The sequence below is a fragment of the Anabas testudineus genome, chromosome 3, assembly GCF_900324465.2.
Source record: "Anabas testudineus chromosome 3, fAnaTes1.2, whole genome shotgun sequence".
Classification (NCBI taxonomy): Eukaryota; Metazoa; Chordata; class Actinopteri; order Anabantiformes; family Anabantidae; genus Anabas; species Anabas testudineus.
Genome location: NC_046612.1, coordinates 2,875,412 through 2,895,132, shown reverse-complemented (window position 1 = coordinate 2,895,132; position 19,721 = coordinate 2,875,412). Strand labels below are relative to the sequence as shown.

The window sequence follows — 19,721 nt, the reverse complement described above, 5'->3', positions numbered from 1 at the left end:
GTGACAGTTCATGACCCTTTTTGAGTAACTCGGATTGGACTGCATGTAGTTCTTAACACAACTTATAGAGAAAATGGTGAAATGTGCAGTTTTAGGAACAAACATTTCCACTTTAATGATTTTCCCATCGATGCTCATGAGAAAGCTCATTATCCTAATGAACTGATGATTGAATAAAGCTGCTGTGACAGGACTCATCACCTTTGTGGAGCCTTTAACTATTCGTGAGTTAGGATTAGTCTAACTGTGACAGTGGAAAATTACAGATTGCAAAGGGTGTGACAACAAAATGAGGAGTCTGACTCTCAAAACTAAGCTGAGTCTAAGGCACAAACCTCTCCTCAGAATGAGGAAGCAACACGTGCACAGGATGAGACAACATCAGCAGTGCAGCTCATTATCAGTGTATTTCAGTGAATTATCACTCTGTCCTGTGCACAAAAAAAAGTCAACCGCATCGAGTAGAAGGACTAACTTTCTAGTTAGTGGCAATGGAAAAACAAATGTTGGGGGGAACACACAAGTGAAATTACACTTTTTTAAAGGAGAAAATGTTGATTTTAAAGGTAAAATGTTCAGAGTTTCCCTGAATTGTAGCAGGGAGGAAGTAGTAATAATCTAGAATGAAGGAAACAGAGTCTGTTCCTAACTAACCTGTTGCTTTTCATTGTGACTTTATTCCTACGATATGTGTTTGTATCATATCACATCTTCCTGCACGGCCCTGATAGGTTTGACTATAAGCAGCCGTTTCTTTTAGTAATCACATCAGAATCATCTTTTAAAGGTGACCCGTGACTTCCAGAACCACCGGACACCGTGGGACAGTCCCAACCGTGTTACCCTGACTCAGAGGTGTCTCCAGGCCTCCGACTCTGTTTCTGCTGCTGACTCAGTGACTCGCATTAGTCTCGTAGTTGTTCAGCTTTTTGTTTGGTCAGTGCCACAGACAGACAACGTGTATAAGCTTGTCTGCAATGTGATGTCAGGTGGAGGAGCTCCTTACTGCTGCTGCTGTTGTTGTGGTGGAGGTGGAGGTATAACGTTATGCGTCTAGAGTTTCAGCTGAAGTGTTTCCCTGTGTGTCCCTCAACTAATCAGACTGGTTCAGCTGGAAAACATCGAGTCCACACGAGGAATTAGTCCTGAGGTCAGGGGATTTAAACGAGTGAGAGGAGGCAGGCAGACGATCTGCTGGGCCACAGCAGGCCGAGACACTGGAGGAGTGTCAGGAGCAACAAAACATGGCGTCTGGGAACCGAGCCAAGAGAAAAGTCTCCACCAGGCCAGTGAGGACTTGTGGAGCGTTTCAGATTTGACTGTCACTACACATTGAGCCTCTGTAATCGCTGCTCGAGTCATGAGAAGGAAGTAAACAAGCCGGGAAACGATGTGACGTCTGTCATCGTCTGAAGAGGACTCAACTGAAACCACGAAAGGATCCACGGTCACAGGAAATAGAAAATAATCTGTGTGTTAGTCCTGGATTCACTTCTACCGTTCACCTAAAACTACTTAACCAGACGAACGTGTAGAAACTTCAGCAGGAACCTAAAGTTTATAATGTTGTGTTATGTTGTAGCTACTGTCAGTCAAACACACTCAGAACCTGCAGTTATTATATTAGTAGTTTTAAAACCAGTTTCAGTACAGGTGGATTTCTCTGAACCAGGTCCCTGTGCGCTCCTGTGTCCTCTTCATGTCACACTCGGCCTCTGCCTCATGGAGCTCTCAGGCCTGTCGTCCAAACCACTTCCTCACTCAACACAGCCGACAAATGAGATTGCAGCACTCACCTCCGCGTCCCGCCCTCACCTTTCCAAACCAGCCAATGGGCGCCGCGGACGGGGTTGTCCTCGCGCAGAGGCCGAGCCACACAGGTAACTGAGGAAAAAATAGAAAAACCAGCAGGACTCGTAATGGAGTTGGTGTGAAACCAACACGGATCTGCAGCTTCGTTTCCAGTTCAACCAGTATCTCTGGATCGAGCTCCAGTGCTCAGGTAGAGTCTCTGTCCGCTCCCCGCTCTCTGTCCGTTTACCTCCATTGAGCCTTCAGCGCTTTTGTTCGCTCTTCTTATCACTTGGAACAAGGTGAACCCTCGTGTTATTTTTTATTTTAATCTTTGCTTTAATTGTAGTTTTTACCCTTGTGGTCCCTGATGGCTTCGCACAGTGATACTCTGGTGGTGTTCTTTGGGGCAACAGCTGGTGCAAATGGGGGTAAACTGGGTTCGGATGAGAGGGAAATAATTCTGTTGGTGTGGCAAATTGTGGATCTACATGAGAAAAAGGTACGAACCTTTTCTGACCCGTTCGTTCGTTGTACGGTTCCTTGTGTACCCAGACTGTTTAGTGGTCTAGTGTGAACCCGGAGTGGTCGAGCTGACAGAGAAACCAACACGGTGTGCGCGCTCACTGCGTCTCCACACGGCTCCGAGCTGCCTGACGCGGCTTCATTCACCTTCCACAGGTGAGCAGCCAGGTGAGGCTGGAAATCCACCTCATGGAGGAAACGCACCTTGTTGGTTTGACCTGTCAGCACAAACTCCGCTGTATTGACAATTACGTGCTTTTTGCAGCTACATTGTCAATAGTTAGTTTGACCTTTTGTAGAGTTCATTTCCTGAATGTGGGGGTTGTAGCTGGAAACTGGTTTTAATCTGTTCACTGCGCCATGAATCGTTGAATCCTCCACAGGTCGGGAAGCTTCACAGATGTCTTGTCAAGCCAGACACTTTGGAGTTGACAGACCAGTGTAAAGAGGAGACAGGACTGTCTCTGGACGACACCGTCACCGCCGAGCCCCTGGATAAAGTTCTGCAACAGGTGAGTGTGGAGGAGGCCTTAAAAAGTCCGGGTTCTCAGGTTCCTACCAAGGTGGAGTTCACCAAGGTGGAGTTCACCAAGGTGGAGTTCACCAAGGTGGAGTTCGAGCTGCTGAACTTGATTTATGCAGTTTGACAACAGCACACTCAATTTTCCTCTGACGGGTTTTGGCCCAAAGGTGTGTGTGTATAAGTGTGTGTGTGTATAAGTGTGTGTGTGTGTGTGTGTGTGTGTGTGTGTTAGGCTTTAACTTGAAGAGCGTCGACCACCACACAACCTTCTTTCTCTTGGTTGAACTGTGTCACCGGTTTGTTTCTGACAGTCAGTCTGAGCTCAGCTCTGATGGAGCCAGAGGCGCCTGGAGATAACGACGAGGCGCAGGTCTAGTCTTGTCTCGGCCTGATGTGCGCTGCAGACATCTGGAAGCTTGAATGTTTACCTGGGGCCGCACCTTGCTTTCAGGCTACAGGACAGACGGAGTAGGCAGCTGGTCGCAGCGCTTCTTCGTGACTAAGACCTGGATTTGATTTCTGGTTCCTCCCCTGGAAAGAAACGCTTTGACCCAAGTGCTCATGTTGCCCAATATGTTTTCTCAGCCGCCTGTGAACGAGTGTTTGTTTGCACCTTTCCCGTCTTCCACTGTTAAACCTCCACTTATGATGCTGCAGCACAAAGTGTCCACTCCTGTCACCAGCAGGTTGTTCTGTGTGTTCAGTGGAAGGTGTTTCGTGTTTGTTTCTTAACTCTTTTGAGGAGGGACGTGTTGTTGTTGGGTTTATGCCCCTCAACATTAGTCTAATGGGAGCTTCTGGTCTCTCAGTCCTGTGGTAGCTCACAGCAGACGTGCAAAGACTTGAGCTCTGCCGTCGGTCAGTTTGTGTGCTGAACCTTCAAACATTAACCAAGTAATCAGTTTGTTCTGTTCAAGCCTTTGTCTCTCCAGGTACTTTCTCTCCCTATTGGTCACTCTAAGATTAGTTTTATCCTTCAGCATTTGATAGTTTGAAGCCTGGATGTGGTTCAGTCTTTTTTAAATTCACCCACTTCAGAGTATTCAGAGCTCAAATGAAACAAACAGCTGCTTCCTGTTTGCAGCCTTGTGACATAGACCTGTGTGGTCAGAGCTCCCAAGGTCATCTGCTGCTTTTCTTTGGTAAAATATTTATTAGGTGACAAAAGGCCGGAGGGATTCGCAGAGCTGTTTGACACTTGTCATTTTGAATGCACAGCGTTTAATTTCTTGAGCCTCTGTTACATCCGGATCTGTGAAGTCCTTCTGTGCTCGGTGACACCACAGTTATTGTGCCACGCTCTCTCACGCATCGATGCTCTTGTTTTGTCTTGTGAACCCCGTTCCTTCACAGCCGCTCCCTAAAGCCTGAAGCTGAAACTCTCAGCCAGGCTGTGGCACGTTTCGTGGTTGATCTGCAGAGCCTGTAAGCATCCAGTCGCACAGTCAGGCAGCTTGAAAACCACAGAGGAGCCAATTAGCCCACAGGAATTACACCAATAGTACTAACAGTGAGAAATACTGCAGCCCAAGTCAGACAGTGGGAGTCGTCTCTAGAGGAGGCACCTGTCGCACATTCAGGTGCAGAGAATTGTTACCTCGCCGTGTTCGATGTAGAACGAACAGACACACAAACAAACTCGTGTTTTAAGCCTCTTTGACCAAGCAGCTGCCGTGTTTGCTCATTAAAGTAGTTATCTCATTAAAACATCTCAGTGTTGACCAAACTAATCAGAACATGTATCAAAGATATTTCTTTTCCTGTAACTCAACACTTTACTGTTTTAAAAAACACTGTGAACCGCTGATTTCTCCGTTCAGTTCCTAATAGTTGGTGCTTTGCTTGCCCGGGCAGCCATGTTGTAAGATCGTTAACATGATCAGTCACATCCAGCAGTGAGTCACGCAGCGCTTTGCCAAAAGGCTGCGGAGAGATGACACGCACAAATCACTGGGATTTGTATGAAGCCAAACTTTGATGATAAAGTTTTTACAGCTCATCATCACCTCTGTCGTCTCTACTGGGTGTGTCCCAAGATTCCTTAGACTGAAATAACACGTTTTGCCATTTGTTATTTGTGTCGAGATCTTCAGGGTTTTTTTTAAGTTGACTTTTGTGCCTGTTGCTACAGCGACGGTGTCTTCATGCACACAAGCAGCCGAGTCACTGGTGACTGTATCTACATCCACTGCAGTGACCTGATTTACTCTAATAAGGATAAATAAGTTGGACACATTTTAATTGGAGGTTGTTGTGAGACTTCATGTTGCGTGAGCAAACAGGCTCTGTGGTTTTCTTTAGCGTTTGCATGTTTCAGTTTTACACGCACTGCTCCTTTTAGCATTAAGTTTCTGCAGAGAAGCAGCAGCTGTAGTTTTTAATACATTAAGCTCATATAAGGTCAGTTTGTTATTTAAGGTGACGCTAAAACTGGAATCGTTGTCTTTTTTTTATCCACGTTGTTCTTGGATCTATCAAAACAACACGAGTGCCTCGAGTTTCCTCATGACGCGACACTCCCTGCTGCTCTTATCGGAGTTTGCTTCAGCCACCACCACCCTACCTCACCTACAATCAGTCCGGCTGCACCGGAGAGCACACTCTGATAGGACCGTGTTCAAAGGCCACTTCCTCCCCCTCGTGTGGAAATGCTGGGGAATTTTTGAATTAAACTAAAATGAGTTTCTTCTCCACATGATTATGTCATTGGTGAGGATCCAAAGCCCGTCAAGAATGATTATGACTGTAATAAGAACTGGAAATGAAAGAGCTGAATGTTGATTTTCATATCTTTTTGCAGTAAGAACATTGAACATATTTTTGTGGTTGTGTTGTCTTTCACATAATAACAGTGTTGTTTTAAATAGGACTAGATTTCCTTCCATGTACATTTAACAACACTTTATTTCTTACTTTCGTGAGTTTGACTCGGTCACATCAGTGTTGTCACTGAACAAATTGTCTTCAGTCCAACTTGTTTGCTCAATTAAAACTGTTTTACACAGAGGAGAAAGGGAGAGGGTGTGTCGGCCTCCTCCTTTATACCATTTGCTTTTCTCTCAATAATCCGGCTTTAGTAATTGACCAAGGTGGAGCTGCGTGCACAGCTATGTGCAAACATTCGCCCTGTCACCACTGTAAACATAACATTGTACAGTATGACTGTGCTTAAAATATGCTGGTCCATTAATCTGCACAGTGTCATGTTCTAATAATAAGAATAATAAAAAGTCTTTGGATTAGAAAAGCTTTTAAAAGTAAAAGTGCTGCAGGAAGTGTAGTGAGTAATGTTACGGGGGTCTGTTGATACTGTTCAACAGACCACCACTGTTTAGCAGTGGATTGACTCAGACATAAAATTATCGTTGATGGTGCCCAGGAGTTCTGTTGGTTCATACTGGGAGTGTGTTAAATAACATTTGACTGACGGTGGCTTTGAAAACTTTTATTCATCTCAATAACCCGTGTGTCGTTTCACCACATTTAATCTTCATCCTCATCAACAAATTACAGCGAACTCTTCCCATCAAGTCATGAACCTTCTGCCTCTGGTGTGAGGCTCACCGTCGCAGTGTAAAACCAATCGATCTGCTGATGTTCACGCTCCCGCTGTAAATAACCAAACAACTCTTGTTTTATTTTCCCCGCCACCCTAAAACCCCCTTAATCTAACCCTGAAGCATTTGTTCCCTCGTCTGCAGCTCGATGCTGTTGCCAAATAGCCCTGGATTTCTCTCTGACTGTTAGAGGTGCACGCTGGGACATGCTCCCTAATACTCTCCCCGTGTTTGAAGATCTGTCGTTTGTAGCCAGTGGCCATTGGAAACCAGTCAGTTGTTGAGTTTAAGGGGGTCTCAATTCCAGACAGTCTGACTTTTCTGGGAGGAGCAAGGGGAAAGAAGGTAGTCTCTACATTATACCATCACACCGAGGAACAAGTGGATACAAGCCCGTATTATGCAAAGTAAGAGATGCAGAGATATCCCCTGTAACGGGCCCCTCGCCCCCTTCAAATGGCCTGCGAGACATTTGCTTTCCAATGTCGGTAATGTGTGGATGGAGGAGACAAACAAAATAGATTTCTGCAGGATGCTCAGGCTGCTGAACTAACAAATGTTTGAGGACGCTAACACTTAATAACCTCAGGAGTTAGTCTTGAAGTCTTTGTATCGTACACGGTCATCTGAAAACCTGTCATCATCTCAGCAAGTTGGTTATAAATAATGTGTCGCATGTGTTGGAGTTTGTTGAATTTAGAATCGCGTGTTGTTTCCATCGATTTATGTAAAGTGCAGCCGACAGGTTGGACCTGAATGGTTTGTTTTTCTTCTCGTCTGCCTGTGACTGTTGGTCGTGCTCAGAGAAACCTGTGATCCGCTGATTAGTGCTGTGATCATTCCTCTTCCCTTTGTCTGCAAATGCTAAAACCTGTTCAACAAGCCTCGTTCCTAATGAGAAACAAACGCATGCAGGGTCGGATGTCAAACACAACAGCAGCTTCACCTGCTGCTTTTAGCTTCGTTCACCGTGTGATCCTCACTTTCACACAGTGGATGTTTGCACAACACGCACGTGAACCCTGTTTGACAGGTATATCATTGTGTTTGCATGTTCATTGCATAAATGGCCTCTTCTCTGAGATAATGAACTGTCGCTCCATTTCACTGCACAGTTCCACCAGTCGGTGTCATCAGAAGTGAAATGCCTCGGCAGGAGCTCTTACACAATCTGTGTCAACAGTCCCCTCATCATCCGACAGGCCCTCCACCCCGAAGCTTCCAAAAAGGTAAAAGATCCTGCAGTTTTTTTTTATCCACTCTTTATGTCGAGCTCTCTGAGAGTAAGATTCTAGCTTTTGAGCTTATTTACCGTGTTGTAGAGTCTTTGTTGAAATGAAAACACGTTTCCACTAAGTGTTTTTTGCCAGCTGCTGGACACGTCATGCTGTGTTTTGGAATCAGACTAAACAAACCGGTTGTGTTCTTCTCTGTGTACGGTTTCATTAAGTGATGTTATGTGATAAATATTAATTTCTGGAAAACTTTGAGGGGGTGTTTTTTGAGTGTTTCTGCCTTTAACTCTGACACAGATGATGTCGAGACACACACACACACACACACACTCACACCTACCACCTCTCAGTTTTTTTATTTTTCATCTGTCCGTCTCGTAGCTTCCTGTCATATTTTCCTGGTGCCACACCGCATCACTTTCTTTTTTTACTTCCTTTTTTAGAATCTCGTCCTTCCTGAATGTTTCTTTTCATTCGTGGACCTGAGGAAAGAGTTTCACAAATGCTGCCCCAGTGCCGGCCCCGTGCAGAAGCTCACACCTGCCTCCATGCTGGAGTGTATCCTTCGCTAACCAGCGTCGAGTCATTTGGACAAAATATTTCAGGGATCACGTTGGGGTTGGGGCTAACCCTTTGCAGAAGGATGTATTTCTGTTTGTGTGTAGAATTAAATCACAATAGCAGCAACATCCTCAACTGTGTGCACAGATGTTGGTCTTCCTGCTGTGTCAGAGCAGCTGATGGGAGTGAGGGAGGTGAGGAGCATGGTGCAGCTGATACTCTGCATCCTGGCTGAGCCCTACAGTAAGTCTTCCCCAGAATCGGCACCGTAAGTGATTCGACTTTGACCAACGGGCTGAATGATTATCAGTGAAAGTAGGAAGGCACCAGGTCCGTGGGAAGATCAGCCACCTGAAGCGATTATCTCTCTGTGTGTCTTTTATAGTCAGCAGTGTGACCACAGAGCTAAGCCCATTGTTCCACAATGTTTATAACGTGTTCTTAAAAGCACAGATCGTAAGTAGACGACTGTAAGATGACTCCAGATATGTTACAGTTCAAATAAATCCGACTTTAATCTGATATGTTCCGTCGTCACTGTGGCGTTCCCCTCTGTCTTTGCCCCCCTACTGACAGCCGAGCACGTCTTCCTTTGGGTGTGAGAGGTGACAGGAATGCACAGGGAGTGCTCAAATCTCACACTGCAGGGTGAAACTGTTCGTCACACAAGAGGAAACGCTATTTTCGATCTTTACGATGCTACAATAAATACTTATTTCTTCTTCTTCTTCTTCTTTTTTAGATCACAAGTTCTCCTGTGTTGAAACAGTGAAGTACAAGTTTGATTCCGGCACATGGTGAGTGTGAACTTTTCCATACATGCACGTTTATCTCACCTTTTCTGAGCATATGTTTCTGCCACACCTGTCAGCAGTGGTGTTTACAGACCGACAACCCCCCCCCCCCCCCCCCCTTCCAGCCGTATTCAGACCTCAGATCTCTCGCTCTTAGCATTGATTACAGCAACAAGGGAACCACAAGTGTGTCATTAAAGCGGTCCAACTTTGCCATCAAGTGCTTACCTGGCTATCTAGTAGCAGAGCACCAAATCCTGCTGCTCTCAGACAGCCAAGAGCGCGTCACCTCGACAACCCCCCGACATTTAATCATGGGAGTGCGTTACCGTGTTAAGCACTTACTCTGAGTGGTTTCAATCTGTGAACAGTTGGTTCAAGTTTAAGGAGAGATGGTGTATTTATATTTACTTCTGAAAACGAGAGTTGTTTGCAGAAAAAAAACATATTTAAATAATCTAATTGTTTATTTATTTATTACTGCTACAATCTGTTAAAATCATTTTTTCCTCCCTGTTTGCAGCAGTAAGACGGAGCCAGTGGACAGTGAGACAGTGATCAGAGCACGGGGGCTTCCATGGCAGTCATCAGACCAAGACATTGCTCGCTTCTTTAAAGGCCTCAATATTGCCAAGTACGTGAAACTCAGTGGGACTTATTTATTAATCTTAGACTTATTAGTTAGAAGTCGAGAGCCGTCAGCACGATGGACATGTTTCTGTTTGCTTTTTTTGAACCAGCTGCTGCTCAGGTTTACAATTGCGAGTCCAAAATTCCTCCATCCTTTGTCTATTGTGACCATGAAAACATTAAAGTTTATCCTGTGTGGTTTTTAAAAAAGTTTCTCTGTTTCCAAAATGACAAACTATTCCTTTAAGAAGCCGTTGGGCTTCCCTGTTGACATCATACATCATAACCTGTTCCTGACTCCGTATCATGAACTAACTCACGTGTCCCTGTGTTGTAGAGGTGGCGTCGCTCTGTGTCTCAACGCTCAGGGCCGGAGGAACGGTGAGGCCTTAGTTCGTTTCATCAACTCGGAGCACAGGGACCTGGCCCTGGAGCGCCACAAGCATCACATGGGGAGCCGCTACATCGAGGTCAGAACCAGCATTTAGCTCTAGTTTAATTCTAACGTTTGGTGTTGTTTTAATAATGAAAAATGTGTTTAGCTGAACACCATTATACTTTCAGGCTCTGTGTGACTTGAAATGGATCAGAGCTTGTGGGATTTATTGCATTTGTATTTATGTTGCATCTGTGAGTTAAATTGATCCAGTTTTCCTCTGTGCAGGTCTACAAGGCCACAGGAGAGGAGTTCCTCAAGATTGCTGGAGGTTAGATCTCAGATTTTCTTCTTGTTGTGTTTGTTTGAAGACTCACAGAATAGCTCTGTGTTCGTGTGCAGTAGCCTTCTATTTCATGGGTTTTCTGCATCTTTGAGGAAAAACAAGAGCCTTCCACATCTGTAAAAAAGAAAAGCAGCTCTTTATTGACTGTAAAGGAGCTCATTTGTGCTCTGGCTCTCTCTCCTGTTACCTGTGTCTTTGCCTCATCCCAGTGATTCTCGAGCAGCTTATCTCGGTCTAATGAAAGGCGCTTTGTGAGGAGCTTCCCTCACTACCCACTTCCCCACCCCGCTCCCGCCTCATCCCCAGCCCTAACCCCTCAAAGGCCAGTTACAGAGAAATTTCACTCTCGGCTAACAGCAGTTCACCTGTTCAGTTCAGCCTCGAGCTCGACTCCCCTGAGGGAGAGAGAGCGGAAGGCCGGTGAAAGGACCGGCTCAGTGCTGATACAAAGAGGGTGTGAAGAGACAAAAGTAGGGCCCAGGGCCTGTGGACCGTAGAGCAGCAGCCGGCAGTTCCACAGGACAGAGATAGTAGACAAAGCAACACAGTCACTCGTCACAGATAACCCACAGTGGCTGCCAGTGCGACGGTGGACTTTACTCTGAGTAAAGATCAATACGGACTGACAGCACGTTGGACTTTAACCGGATAGTTCCGGCAGAAATAACTTTCTATTTACCAATAGAAATAAAAGCTGTAGACATGTAAATAAATAACCCAAACAATGTTGTGGTTGTAGAAAATGAAACCAGTCACTTCACATGATAAAACGCTGTCTCCTCGTTGGCAGAACAGATCATTGGTTCACTCCTTTAACGTTGTTATTTTACATGATGAGTAAAATACTAGTCAGATAAGTATTGATTAAGTCAGCAATTGTTAACTTAATCACTCACAAGTCATATGTTGAGAGGTCATCAAAATGCTGTTCTTCACATGCTTTTAATTGCTGTTTAACACACAGAAAACTCTGAGCACATGTTTGTGTACTTTCTGCAACTGGAGAACAGTTGGTTTGATGGCAGGACACCAGATGGAGTAAGTTTCAAATTGAAGGCTTCAGTGCAGAACAAGAAGCTTTGTTTTTATAGTTTCCATATAATATCATATAAAATTAGCAAGTCTTTGTCAACTATAGCAGAGGAAAGAGGAATGGGATGTAAACACAAACGGGAAACAAAATGCAGGTCAGTGCGTAAAACGTGAGACAACACATTACATTTACCTGCTAAACATCATGCACACCGCTCAGAGCAGCTAGCATGGCTGTAAACTCTAGTGTCTATCAGGTGTTTATAGAAAACTTACTGTCTTGATGGAGGGTTTTGTGCACAGTGAGCATTACTGCAGGGTAAGGTGTGTTCTGCAGACAGAAGGTTGGACCCCAACACCAGGATAAAAAGTACAATAATAAAATGAATCACACTGGGGTGGTCTGATTTATGCCAGTAGCTAAAGTCAAGCTTTTCTCTGACTCTAGGCACGTCTAACGAGGTGACCCAGTTCCTGTCCAAGGAGAACCAGGTGATTATCCGAATGCGAGGGTTGCCGTTTACAGCCACGCCCCAGGAAGTGCTGTCTTTCCTTGGTCCCGAGAGCCCAGTTACAGATGGTTCGGAGGGCCTGCTCTTTGTCAAGTACCCTGACGGACGGCCTACTGGCGATGCTTTTGTGCTCTTCTCCTGCGAAGAATATGCCCAGAACGCCCTGAAGAAGCACAAGCAGATCCTGGGGAAGCGATATATTGAGCTGTTCCGAAGTACTGCAGCTGAGGTGCAACAGGTAAAAATGATTTTGGATTCAGATTCAAATAAGACGCTGAACATAGTGGACATAGTGTGTGTGTGTGTGAGTGTGTGTGTGTGTGAGTGTGAGTGTGAGTGTGAGTGTGAGTGTGAGTGTGAGTGTGAGTGTGAGTGTGAGTGTGAGTGTGAGTGTGAGTGTGAGTGTGTGTGTGTGTGTGTGTACCTGATGAATCCTGACATTATCATCTTGGAATATGTCAGAGAAAAAATCCATTGATTAATAACCTGGTCATTCAGTATATTCAGGTAGTCAGCTGACCTCATTCTTTGGACTCGTAACGTTGCTGAACCTCGACCTGACCAACTGCAGCAACCTCATATTACTGCCCCCACAGACTTGTACAGTAGGCACTAGACATGATGGGTGCATCACTTCACCTCCCAGCTTCTTCCCCTGATGCTCCATCACTCTGGAACAGGGTAAATCTGGACTCATCAGACCACATGACCTTCTTCCATTGGACATTTCTTAACCCAGTTTTAGTAGTTTCATCAATCTCCTCAGATGTTTTCTTTGATTCACATCAATAATTTGAACCTTCTGAAACAGATGAACATCTTTTCCCCGACCACAGGATGAGTCTTCAGACATGGTTGTTTAAGAAATAAGAAGCTACTCACTGCATCAGTTAGAGTTAAATAACTAATCATCCATGCAGTAATTAACCAATGGGAGGCTCTTACTGTACCTATTTGCTTAGTTAAATCCAGGCGGTGACTTTATTTTTGGACGGGCAGTGAAGGTCTGTGTAACTGAGACTGTTGACGTGGAGAGGGGAACTTGTGGATTTGGTTTTTCTTATAGATTCAAACATGCTCATATTTCTTTGCACAGTTTGATATTTACAAGACGTATTACAAGTCTTGACAAATGTGTAAGTAAATTATCAGATTTTCTTCTCTTGACGTGAAGGTTCCTGGGGAAGTCATCTTGTAATCAATGATTAATGTTAAAATTTCTTTCTACTTTATGAGTGAGAAGCATCAACACGGTCTGAGGAGCAGCTACTTCCCCTGTCAGTAATGTTTCAAAACACCTGATGTCATTACAACATGGTGAGAAAACAGTGTATGGAAAATATGTGACGCCACAGTTAAGACATCCAAATAAAAAAAATTAGTTTGCACAACTGACAACTGCAGCTGCATTTTTGCCTAAAGCATGTGAGCTGTTCTAAAATCACCCTGAGAAACTGCAGGTTTGCCCTTCAGCTCACTCGTGTTGGCTGTGAAATGTTAACCACCTACTTGATTCAGTGTTTGTGTCTCATTTGCACATGCATCAGATTTCAGTGATTGAAGTCGACCAGTCAACCCTCCTGTTGACACTGCTCCAGTTCCTCTGTGCTTGTAAAGAGAGTTGGTCACATGGGATTTCAGGCCTTTAAAGAAAATTAACAGTAAATCTCTTTTGATTTCTTGTGTTTTCCAGGTGCTGAACCGCTACATGTCCACACCTCTGATCTCCACACTGCCTCCATCACCCATTGTGCCCGTCCCCGTCCTCGCCACACCTCCCTTCCTTCCAGCGGCCAGCAGCACACGCGACTGTGTCCGCCTCCGTGGTCTGCCCTACGCTGCCGGCATTGAAGACATCCTGGAGTTTATGGGAGAGCACACTGTTGACATCAAACCCCACGGAGTCCACATGGTCCTCAACCAGCAGGTCAGACGGGCGAAGGCTCAGATGAGAGTGTAGAACCGTTTCCTGTTTTCCACCTCTTTTATTTGGTTAGTTTGTTTTGTTTCTGTCCCTCTGCAGGGTCGGCCCTCTGGTGACGCCTTCATCCAAATGAAGTCACCTGAAAAGGCGTTTATGGTGGCCCAGAAGTGCCACAAAAAGACTATGAAGGACCGGTATGTGGAGGTGTTCCAGTGCTCCACTGAGGAGATGAGCATCGTGCTGATGGGAGGGACCCTGAACCGCAGCGGCCTCTCGCCTCCACCCTGCAAACTTCCCTGTAAGTGAACAGTTCAGTCTGGACTCTTCGGATATTTTAGTTTGTTTTTTTCCTGTTTTAATTAAAACAACTTTCTTTTTCTCCCGGTATTATTTTAGCAAATGTTACTGTGGATGTATTCTTTCTTTTTTAAATTATTTTTAATAGTTTTGGCCTGGAAAAGGTAAAACCAAGACTTTTTCACTCGCTGTATATCCTCACTAGAAATTTCACTTTTACTTTGACTTATCAGGAAACGATTCAGGTTCCACAAGGTCAGCAGTGTCGTGTTCCACCATGTTCCCCGTTCACTGCTGAGCCACAGCTGTCCGCGGTCTCACACTGATAGTGGCTGTTTGTATGTAAATACATCCGTGTGTGTGTGTGTGCGCCGTAGTGTGACAAACTAAAGGGCACAGGAAGCTGTGGAAGCTCAACACATGACATACAGAAAGTGTTTTGGACACATTTTTCTAAGCTATATATTGTTCTTATAGTTGTGAATGTTCTTTTCTGCCTGTTCTGATTCCTTGTAGGTAAATTTAAAATATATAATCCATACGATCCATTCGTCTTTTGCAGACTGCAGTTTTATAATCCTTGATTCTAACTTTAAAAATGTGTTTGCAGCTGGTCGGACTCGTCTCCTGTGTTCTGTTGGTAACATGTTGAAAGCTGCACACAGCAAGTTACAGCGTCATCGTTACTCTTCACCACAGACGCCACCTGTGTTCGTGCTGAACTAAACATGTAAATAACCCGACTCTGGTCTCATCCCCGTCTCTGTCTGTAGGTCTGTCTCCCCCTGCAGCCTACACTGCCTTCCCCACCCTGCCTGCCAGTCTCTCTGAGGTTGCCCTCTATCAGCCTCCACTGCTGGCTGCTCCCAGACCGCCTCAGACCACCGCACACAACCCTGCTCACACTCTTGCCTACTACCCCCCTCAACCACACCTGTACATGAATATGAACATGAACTACACAGCGTACTACCCCAGGTGAGAACAGCTCCAGCTACAGGTAACTGAGCTTTATTTGTCTTCCATCCCCGTTTACTCTTCTTCTATCTTTCTTTCTAGCCCTCCAGTTTCTCCCTCTACAGTCGGCTACTTTGCAGCTCCACCAGGAGCAGTGGCAGCAGCAGTCGTAGCCCAACCCCACCCTGCTGCAGCCGCAGCTTCTCCCGTGCTCCCCCAACCTGGTGCCCTGGTCAGGATGCAGGGTCTGCCTTACAATACTGGAGTGAAGGACATCCTCAGCTTTTTCCAGGGATATCAGGTCAGTACCTGTGAAACATGTCGTAGCACTTCCTCCTGTTAAAATAAAATATCTGTAGTCGGAGGGATTTAGAGCTGTGACCGGTTTTTGAGTGTAGTGTTACGTACATCAACCATTCACAGCAGCCTTGTATAACTGTAGAGAATAGGAGAGGTTTTACTTAACGTCAGCTGATGGATCATTGAATCCATTTCCACTGGTGCTTTTAATTTGAAAATCACACTGTGCTTCCCCATATATTTTGCTGCCAGCCCAAATCAGGTGGAGTCCTCTAAAGCAGGTATGAACCCTGACAGGTGTGGCTCCACACTGTTTGGCAGGTTGGGGGAGGGAGGGGAGAGGTCTGAGGAGGTAGTTCAGTTGTAGATCTCAGATCCTGGGTTTGGTTTGGTCTTAATGTCATTTAGTGCTGGTACAAGCCTAATAACCCTAAGTGTGTGTAATTCGATGACCGTCTTTATGAGGACTAGTGTGAGTTCTTCCATTAGGTGTGAGGACATTTCGGCCCCTCCTCATTTCCTTTTTAATCTCTAGAAAATGTGCAGGTCCTCAGGTCCCTGGTGAATATTAAAATGATGTTTGAGTTACAGTAAGAAGTCGATATGTCTTCGTAAAGATGGTACAAATGTGGGATGATTACTTCAGGAGGTAGCAAACACCAAACATGAACAACTTCTCATGCTGAGGCGTGTGAGTAAAGCTGACTTCAGTCCTGACTGTTGGCTGAACCTCAGTAATTTCATCCTTAATGGAGTGAGTGTGCATTTTCTGGCTGCAGCAGTGTTTTCACACCGGCCCTGGCTGAGAAAACGGTTCCCACAGCAGCTCAGTCCCGTGCCAGATCCCTCTGTGTGGTTCAAATGAAGCCTGTTAGGACAGTGTTTCTAAGCCTGTGGCACTTTTATAGGGAAGAGGATCAGAAGCACCATGAAAACATTATTTACGTTCTGACTCGGTCAGAAGTCAAATACTATTTGGTGGCGGCGCTGATCCTCTTCTGTCCCTTTGACAGCGTTTACTTCTGCATCTTTTTATGCATCTCAAACTGTTTACTGTCATGTGTGAAACAATGTGAAGTCCTCCCACCCTGACTGTCCGTTCATTATCTGTAGTACGCCCCTGACGAGTACAGCGGCGTGGTTCAGATGAGCGAACAGGCCAGGAGTCTGATTCAGCCCAAAGAATGGCTTTGTCTTTAGGGACTCGCCCCAAGGTAAGAAGAGCCTCCAGACTGGAGAAGCAGAGACGGCACTTCCTAGACTTAAATTCTGTGTTTAGACTAATGCATAAAGCAGCAATGAATCATGAAGCATGGAATTGTCCAGTGAGCATTACGTTGGTGATTTGCAGGTGAATGAAACCATGTGAATGTTCACACTGAGTTACATAAAACATCAGTCAGTCGATAAATCCGAACGTATAAAAGGTTCCTGCTTCAAATACTTTAGTCATTTTAAAGTCATGGTTACATCTTTAACCTGCAAATCACCTGCGAGTGTCATCACATTAATAAACCCACACGTACATTGTATTTTATAAATGACTGCGACACCTCAAATTCCAATTTGGCAGGACTAGTCTGACTAGAAGTGCCTGATCTAGCAGTCAAGGTTCTGAGCTCCTGACCCGGCATGTCGGCCTGATGCTTCCTAAACAAACCTGCCTAATAATTCAAGTCCTCCTGCTGTAGACGAGTGCTGAGTCTGGACTGCTGCTCACAATAAATGATAAATGACGCTTGTTGCACAGTTTCTAGTAGATGGAACCTGTTTAGAACTAAAGCTATAAGTAATAATGACAGTACACTGTGGATACAGACAGATAATGATCCCATGCAGGGTCCAGTCTGCAGGTTTTAAAGTTAAGCTATTTGTTTGCTGCTCCTCAAAGTGAACTGGAAAAGTTCGGAAACCTTGATCTTCAGAGTCGTGGTTTTTTGCTACAGTAGCACTTAGTTAAATTTCACATGGACATTATCAGTAGGATTTATTCATGATAAAACGCCACTCACTGAACGAGATGATTACATCTTCTATCACAAGTATTGATTTTAGGATAATGACAGGAAACGAGCTGCAGCGTTAGTTGGTCTTGATTCAGCACTCTTACACTGAACCACCTCGTGGTTGTGGTTCAGAACTTCCCGTGGACGGTGTCCTCGGTGCATTATTCACCTTTGTCTCCTTCTCTCATGCTGTGATTCTCCAACATGTAGATTCTACGTGCCGTTTAACATGTGCATGTCTTAAGGACTTTATTTATTTATTTATTTTTTTTGCATCAAACTTGAATTGCGAGATAAGGATGCATGCAAACTAATGGATAATTACTGTGGGTTTCAGGTCCACTGGGAACAGCATGTACTCTGCTTTTCCTCCTTCAGCTCTGCCCATTAATCTTTTTTCTACCTAACTAAACCTGTTTGAGGATCTTTCCCAGGGCCTTTTTCTCTTCAGCTGTGTGGGCTCCCCCTGGTGTTTTGATGATGCACCTGCATGAAAATAAGCCACTTTGTCTTTTTGCTGTAGATCCAACCAGATGCCGTTCTCATCTTGTACAACTTCAGTGGCCAGTGCAGCGGCGAGGCCTTGATCACCTTCCCTAGCGAGGAGATCGCCAGACAGGCTGTAGCCGAGCGCTCCAACCATCTCTTCTACGGCCAGCAGGTCCACTTGGTCTTCTGTAACTGACCAGTAGCCCCTGTTGCTCTCCTCCCACCTCGATTTAACCTCTCCCTAAAGAGCACTCACCTTCCTAATATCCCTCTTCAACCACAGATTTCCCCTAAACCAGTTCCACTTCATCCTAGCGCCGATTAAAACGGCACCTGATCCTTTTCCATGATTTATTCCCACTCTGTTGGTGCTGACACTCCTGAAGCCACTGTTGACGTTTTGACATCAGCAGGCGAAGCAGCTGAAGTTATTAAGCTTCTTTTCGGGCTTATAACTTTGTTCACGTCCTGCAAAACATTTTACGCTGTATTAGCTCCTACTGTAAGCGCTGTTTATGGAGAAGAGATGGTGTGGCATCTGGTCAAACCCATATCAGTGTCTCTGTATACTGTATGTGTCCCCTGTAAAACTGTACAGATGTTTATCCTGAAATGCTTGACTCGATACAAACCACTGCATCCAGTCTCTGCTGTATATTTCTGAATTATCACTACAAGGTTTCGATTTGTCGTAGTTTCTGATCCTATGCAAACACAGACGTGTGTACAGTTGGTGCATGCACAATGTTTATTCATTTGATGGTCTCCAGCTGTGCAGCGGTGCCATTAAAAAGAGAAAAAGCCATAAAGACTGACTTACACTACTGAAACTGTACTGTTCGACTGTCATTTGTCAGTTTCAACTAACCTCGAGCTGCAGGGACTGTTAGTTAAAACTACGGCGACACCACCGATGTGCCAGTGCACCAATCAACATGTAACTAATTTTTCTTTTCTACTCTGTACAAAGCATTTATATGACAAACAGTGTCATCACATTTAGACCTTTTCAAGCACTACTTTATTTTTGGCTCCAATCAGTTAATTGATTCTATTAAATTGATATTTTAATTAATCCAATTTCCTTAGAAAAGTGGATATTTTGTTATTAAATGTAGGAGGACAGAGGTGTATCCTGAAGCCTTTTATAATGATAGACCTCAGCTACTGTACAGTATCTCTTCTGTTTTTGTTTTCAGACTATTTATAACGATCAGTCTGTAGCATCTTTAATTCCTGCTTTTGACCGGAGTACTGTGTGAAGCTGCATGAGTTTTCCTGCGACAGATCTGCTGCCAGCTGTCTTAGTTTTTTCATCTTTACTGTGCCGAGGAAATATTTCTTTTGATGCAAGTTTGACACTTGTATGAATTTAGATCTGTGTATAAGACTGTAAACAATAATAAAAAAAAAAAAGAGTTAACGATCCATGTTTCACTTTTCTTCATTCTATCGTGGTGAATGAATCGAACAGACGTTGCCCAGTGACATTTTTATATTTGTAAAAAGGTAAAGACATTTTTTTTTTTTAAAAGTTGATATGTGCAGTATGCGACACGCAGTTCGAAAAGGAATAAAAAGCAAAGACGTGGAGCTTTTAGAAATGACACCGAATCTGTTCTGTATCTGCATTTTTATCTGTGAAGTGAATCTGAGTCTAATGTGAAAGAACCAGTGAGTGTAAGCTTCAGTAAGAGTTTGACTGATCTTACGCAGCCCCATAAACAAACGAGTGACTGCACACGCTCAGTGAACTCTACCGGGTGTTTTCAACCTTCTTAGTTTTCATCAGCAGATATTTGCTCTTTTAATAAATAACAAACTTAGAGGTTTGTTCTGAAAAATATTATACAAAGACAGGATTTT

General features: G+C 44.5%; 1 protein-coding gene across 3 annotated transcripts; it reads left to right on the top strand.

The window, feature by feature from the left end:
- The first annotated feature begins 1,713 nt into the window (after positions 1–1,713).
- esrp2 (epithelial splicing regulatory protein 2) lies at positions 1,714–19,281 on the top strand. 3 transcript variants are annotated; one of them, XM_026377931.1, is made up of 16 exons: positions 1,714–2,002; positions 2,141–2,293; positions 2,700–2,828; positions 7,512–7,625; positions 8,075–8,189; positions 8,340–8,435; positions 8,935–8,989; positions 9,510–9,620; positions 9,954–10,086; positions 10,281–10,323; positions 11,819–12,120; positions 13,576–13,809; positions 13,906–14,104; positions 14,877–15,081; positions 15,163–15,361; positions 17,890–18,051. In XM_026377931.1, exons 2-16 carry the CDS (start codon positions 2,162–2,164, stop codon positions 18,049–18,051), a joined length of 2,229 nt encoding a protein of 742 aa, XP_026233716.1. In that variant the 5' UTR covers positions 1,714–2,002; positions 2,141–2,161. The 3 variants fall into 3 exon arrangements, with proteins under 3 accessions (XP_026233716.1, XP_026233718.1, XP_026233717.1); XM_026377933.1 differs by lacking the exon at positions 1,714–2,002 and adding an exon at positions 16,474–16,574 and having other exon boundaries at positions 2,162–2,293; positions 17,890–18,015; XM_026377932.1 differs by lacking the exon at positions 1,714–2,002 and having other exon boundaries at positions 2,162–2,293; positions 17,890–19,281.
- The last annotated feature ends 440 nt before the right edge of the window (positions 19,282–19,721 follow it).